The sequence below is a fragment of the Psammomys obesus genome, unplaced genomic scaffold (assembly GCF_907164565.1).
Source record: "Psammomys obesus unplaced genomic scaffold, mPsaObe1.curated_primary_1811, whole genome shotgun sequence".
Classification (NCBI taxonomy): domain Eukaryota; kingdom Metazoa; phylum Chordata; class Mammalia; order Rodentia; family Muridae; genus Psammomys; species Psammomys obesus.
Window position 1 is genome coordinate 47,175,359 of NW_026585644.1, and position 6,000 is coordinate 47,181,358.

At 43.1% G+C, this 6,000-nt stretch overlaps 1 protein-coding gene across 2 annotated transcripts in view; it reads left to right on the forward strand.

Moving 5' to 3' along the window:
- The window catches only part of Mta3 (metastasis associated 1 family member 3), a 90,326-nt gene that overhangs the window by 7,048 nt on the left and 77,278 nt on the right, over positions 1-6,000 (forward strand). For both annotated transcript variants that reach the window (XM_055618997.1, XM_055619004.1), the window contains exon 3: positions 517-610. In XM_055618997.1, the coding sequence (XP_055474972.1) occupies positions 517-610 (94 nt within the window). The remainder of the gene's footprint in view (positions 1-516; positions 611-6,000) is intronic.

Here is a 6,000-nt window from a genome sequence, read left to right on the forward strand (position 1 = left end):
CAGAGCGTCTTAGAGTTTTGGATATTTTTCATAAGTGAAGGTAAACTCAGAATATTGACTGTGTGGAGGGTATTTTTCCAGTTCTGTCCTACATGCTGGCTACTGACGCCTGCGGAGAGCTAGGGCTGGGTGATCTTATACTTAATCTGTGCAGTCTGGGGATGGGTTTTAGGGGCTAGTTTTCAGTGTCGTGAACAAATTATTTGCGGCTTTTAAAATTGGAGGGATTAATCTGCCTGATATGGTTGTGCGTGCCTGAGGACGGTGGTAGAGACAAGAGGATAGTGAGTTCAAGGCCAGCCTGGGTTACATGAAACCCTGTCTCAGAACACACATACACACAAAATTGAGACAGTGTCTTGTTCTGTAGCCCCTGGCTGGCATGGGACTCTGGCCCTCCGCCTTAGCTTTCCCAGGGCTAGGGCTATGGGCAAGTGCTGTCACAGTCAGTGGTTAGGCTCGTCTTATCTCTGAGACTTCGGGTCCCATATGACGTCTATTTTTCTTGTTTCCTAGACTGCAAGTGGCAACGTGGAAGCAAAAGTAGTATGCTTTTATAGACGACGTGATATCTCCAACACGCTTATAATGCTTGCCGATAAGCATGCTAGTAAGTGAAATGGCTTTCTTTTGGGTCAAAAATCATGTTTTGTGTTTTTCATGATGTGAAGAGAATGTTTGCTTACCATGAAGCTTTTTCTTTCTTTTAATTATTTGTTTGTTGTTTAATTTATTTAATTTTTACTTTGTGTGTGTGGGTGTTTTGCCTGCATGTTTGTCTGTGCACCACATGCATGCCTGGTGCTTGAGAGGCAGAAGAGGGTCTAGGATCCCCTGGAGCTGGAGTTACAGACAGTTGTGAGCTGACATGTGGGTGCTGGGAATTGAATCCAGGTCTTCTGGAAGAGCAGCCAGTGCTCCCAATCTTGGAGCCAACTCTCTCTCTCTCTAGCCTTTCTCTTAAAACAACAGCAACCAAACCCAAAACTAATTTAATTTATATATACATATGTGTGATTGTATGTGCTATCATGCCTAAGTGGAGGATACCTTTCAAGATTCTCTGTTCTTCCATGCTCTTGTGGTTCTGTGGATCATCAGGCTTGGTAGATCCCTTTATCCCCTGAGCCATCTCCCTTTCTGCATCTTTTAGTTTTCCTTTTGGCTGAAGTTTGGGTAGCATTTGTCTCTTTCTCTCTTCTCTCTGTGCTCACACATGCATAAAATATATGTATACTAATACGGTCTATATATTTATAGTATTTGTGTGTGTTTGGGGGGAACCCAAGACCGCGTGCATGCTAGGAACTCGCTCTGCCTCTGAGCTACATCCCAGTCCCAGGTCACACTTGTTTACATTATCTTATGCATACTTGTGTTAAGAAGTTAACATATTCGAATAACATTTTTGAAAGTTGGCGTTAGCAAACCATCAGGATAGTATTTTTGTAACTGCTTATTTTCAATAGTTTCTTGTGGGCATAGATTTGAAGAAATTTATATTCCATTGTAAGGTGTTTCAATGGAGTATACTTTCCTTGCTCTAAAACAAGTGGGCAATATTTTGATTTGTTTGTGTTATTTTTGAGCACCAACTTTGTGTATACTAATCATCTTCTTGCCTCAGCCTCCTAAATGTCCCAAATATATTGCCATTCGAGCAAATATTTGCAATTTTATCCTATTATTACACATTTATAGTATTAGGTGTATAGGAAAATAAAATTTTACTAGAAAAAGTACTAAGTCTGATTTAGATATAGAGAATTCCTGTAGATGCTACACTTGGTTTTGTTTCGGTTTGTTTTTTGTAGCTTAAAAATGTGTGTGTGTGTGTGTGTGTGTGCATACACACACGTCTGGGGACCAAAAGTTGATGCTGGGATGTTATATTAGTTGACTTTCCTATTGCTGTGATAAAGTGCCCTGACCAAGACAGCTTATAAAAGAAACCTTTAATTAGGCTTATAGCTCTAGGAGGTTAGTGTTCATGATGGCGGGAGATAGCACGGAGTAGGCAGCAGACATAGTAGGGCAGTGACTGAGAGTTCAACTTACATCTTGGCCCACAAGCATGAAGCAGAGAACACACTGGGAATGGCCTGAGTCTTTTGAAACCTTAAAGCCAGCCCCCAGTGGTACACCTTTGCCCACAAGGCCACACCTTCTTATCCTTCCCAAACAGTTCCACCAATGAGGACTGGCTATTCATGCATATGAACATATGGGGCCATTCTCATTCAAGCCTTCAAAGGTGTCTTCCTATTTTTTTTCTTTCTTTCTGCTTTTGAGACTAGTTTTCATGTATCCCAGGCTGGTTTTGAACTTAGTACCTAAGTGAGTGTGACCTTGTAATCCTGATCTTCCTGCCTTCACCTCCCAAGTGCTGGAATCACAAGTGTGCACCACCACACTTAGGAGTTTGTTTTTTCTCTATCTCTTTGAGATAGGGTTTCACATTGTACTGCAGGCTTGTAGCCCAGGCTGGCCCCTTGGCAATCCTTTTTTCCCCCAGTCCTGAGATTACAGGTGTGAGCTACCAAGTCTGGTTTGAGTTCTTTATAGATTTAAGATTTTTAATCCCCCATCAGATGTTTACTTGGCAAAGATATTCTTTCATTATGCAGGCTGTCTGTTCATTCTGGTTTCCTTTGCTGTGAAAAGCTTTTTAGTTTTGCAATCCCATAAGTCAATTAAAAAAATTTTTTTTCCTCTTGAGATAGGGTCTCACTATGTAGCTCTAGCTGGCTTAGAACTCCTGTGTACACTTGGGAGGCAGAGATGGATAGATCTCTGTGAGCTCAAGGATAGCCTGGTCTAAAAGCAAGTTCTAGGACAGCCAAGGCTGTTTGTTTGTTGAAAAACAAAACAACAACAAAAAAAAAAAAAGAAAGAAAGAAAGAAGAAGACGAAGAAGAAGAAGAAGAGGAGGAGGAGGAGGAGGAGGAGGAGGAGGAGGAAGAAGAAGAAGAAAACCTTCCTATTTATGTAGATAAGGCTGCAAAATCACAGAGATCTGTCTGTTTCTGCTTCCAGAGGGCTGGGAGTAGGTGGTATGCCTATGTTAGTCAATTTTTTTTTCCTGATTTTTGTTTTTTTCCTGATTTTTGTTTTTTCAAGACAGAGTTTTTCTGTAACTTCTGGCTTTCCAGCTCTGTAGACCAGGCTGGCCTAGAACTCACAGATATCCGCCTGCCTCTGCCTCCTGGGTGCTGGAATTAAGGATGTGCACCACCACTGTCTGGCTAGTTATTTTTGTGTGTGTGTCTTAGAGTTTTATCGCTGTGAAGAGACACCATGACCAAAGCAACTCTCATAAAGGAAAACATTTAATTGGGCAGGCTTATAGGTTCAGAGGTTTAGTCCATTATCATCATGGCGGGAAGCATGGCAGTGTACAGGTAGACATGGTGCTGGAGGAGCTGATCCATCTGGATCTTCAGGAAGCAGGAGACTGTGAGCTACGCTAGGCCTAGCTTGAGCATCTGAGACATCAAAGCCCACCTCCACAGTGACACAGGTCTTCCAGCAAGGCCACGCCTCTCAATGGAGCCACTCCCTATGGTTGATGCATTCAAAAACTTGTCTATGGGGGCATTCCTATTCAAACTACCACAGTGTGTGTGAGTGCCTTGCTGCATGTATGTATGTGGACTACATGTGTGTTCGTGGTACCTGTGGAGTTCAGAAAAGAGTATCAGTTTCACTGGAGGCGGAGTTATGGAAGGTTGTGAGCCACTGTGCGGGTGCTTGGAATCCAGGTCTTCTACCAGAGTAACAAGTGTACTAACCCGTGACCCGACTCTACGTCCCTTTCCATCAGTCACTCTCAGTGTTATTTCTTGAGCTATGAAGGACTTTTCTCCAATTCCTTGCCTAGATCTCTATCTGGAAGTGTCTTCTCTATGTTTTCCTTTCTGGCTGCACATTAAGGTCTTTGATACAGTTTGCATTAATCTTTGTACAGGGTGAGAGGATAGTTTCATTCTGTATGCTCTACATGTGGCTCTCCAGTTTTCCCAGCATCCTTTGCAGAAGGGGCTGTCTTTTCAACTTAGGTGATTCTAATTGTGTGTGTTTGTTTCTGATTCTCTCTCTTTTTATAATTTTTAAAAATTATTATATGTGTGAGGTTTTGCTTCCATGTATGTGTGTGTACCACATGCATGCCTAGTGCCCACAGACGCCAGAAGAAAGCATCAGGTCCCCTTGACTGGAATTACAGATGGTTGTGAGCTGCTATGTGGGTGTTGGGAATTGAACCCAGGTCTTCTGGAGGAATAGGCAGTGCTCAGCCCTGGGTTGTCTATTCTATTGCATTTGTCTGTGTGTCTGTTTTGCACCAGCACATTTGACGTCAGATATTTAAGACCTCCAGCATTGCTCTTCTTAGGATTGCTTTGGTTACACAGCATCTTTGTGTTTTCATATGAACTTTAGGATTGCTTTTCTTTTTCTGTGAGGGCTGTCATTGGGATTTTAATGGGGATTGGACTGAATTTGTAGATCACTTAAGGTTATACAGCACAGGAAGCCTTTCTATCCTCTGGTGCCTTCTTCACTCTCTTTATGTTTTATTTGATTTTATTTTTATGACTGAGTCTCCTGTTATCTAGGCTGGCCTCAGACTTGCAGTGGAGCTGAGGTGATGTTGGATGTCTGATCATTCTGCCTCTGCAGATGTGGAAGACTGCTCTTGGATTTTGTGGTGCTGGGGGTGGAGCTCTGGGCTCTGTGAATCTGGGAATCCTGTCCTCCTTGGTTAGGCTTACTATTAGGTAATTTAATCATTTAGTATTTTGTTCTGACACAGTCTCAAAATATCTGGGGCTGTTGGACTCACTGTGCAATGGAGGATGGTCTTAAGTGTAGACCCCACCATTTGCAAATGGGGACAATCTGGCTTTTTTCCTGCTTGCACCCTCTTTTTCCTTACTCTTGAATAATTGCTCTGCTGGAGAGCACAAGCACTGTGCTGAAAAGAGAGTGGACACTGCTGCTTTTCGAGCAAGTGTTTTAGCCCTTCTCTGTTGCTGTAGTATTGCCGTGTGCCTGCCGGGTCTCACCGCTTTGCTGTGGTGGGATCCTGTTTCAAATTCCTTCAAGCTTTTTGTTGTGAACCGATGGGGGACTCTGGCAAAGGTCTTCTCTGTGTGTCCCGAGGTGGCTGTTTACCTTTTGTCTTGGATTTGATTTATGTGCTGTGTTTTATTTATTAATTTCTATGTGTTGAAAGGGGAATTCTTAGAATGAAACTGACTAGATTTTAGTGTGTGATCTCTTTAATATTTTACTGAATTTGCTTTGAAGGCACTTCAATTCATTAACAAATTTGTACTGGTGGGGATCAAATACATGGCCTTACTTGCTTTATGATTTCCCAGTGGTTTGCAGGTATTTTATTGGGAACGTCTACATTCATCCAGGGAACTGGGCTGTAGCTTTTTGTCCCTTCTTTGTTGCTGTACGTTACTTGGTTTTGGTGTCAGCAACCTTGTCTTGTGGAGTGGATCTGTGTCATTCCCTTACTACTTTCTGGAATAGTTTGGGGACATGTTCTGTCTCTTCCTCCTTGTCATTTCTCTTAACTCCTCGTTGCCTCTGGGTTGGGGAGGGGATGGTACAGGTCTCATGTATTGCTTCTTGTCTCTCATGTACCACCTCTCCTCACCTCTAACTCTCTGTGTAGCAGAGGATGACCACAAACTTCTGATCCTCCTACTAGTACCTTCCAGTTATGGCATTATAGGCCTGTGCAGCTTCACCAGGTTTACAGTGAGGATCCAGCCCAGGTTCTGTGCATCCTAGGCAAGCGTCACTACCAACACCTGCTGCCTCTTGCTGGGGATGGAGCCCAGTTCCTCTTACATTCTAGGCAAGCATTCTACCATTTAGCTATATCCCAATCCCTAGTTATCCTGTTGTGTCCCATAACCACCCCTCCCCGCCCCAAACACACACACACACACACACACACACACACACACACACACACACACA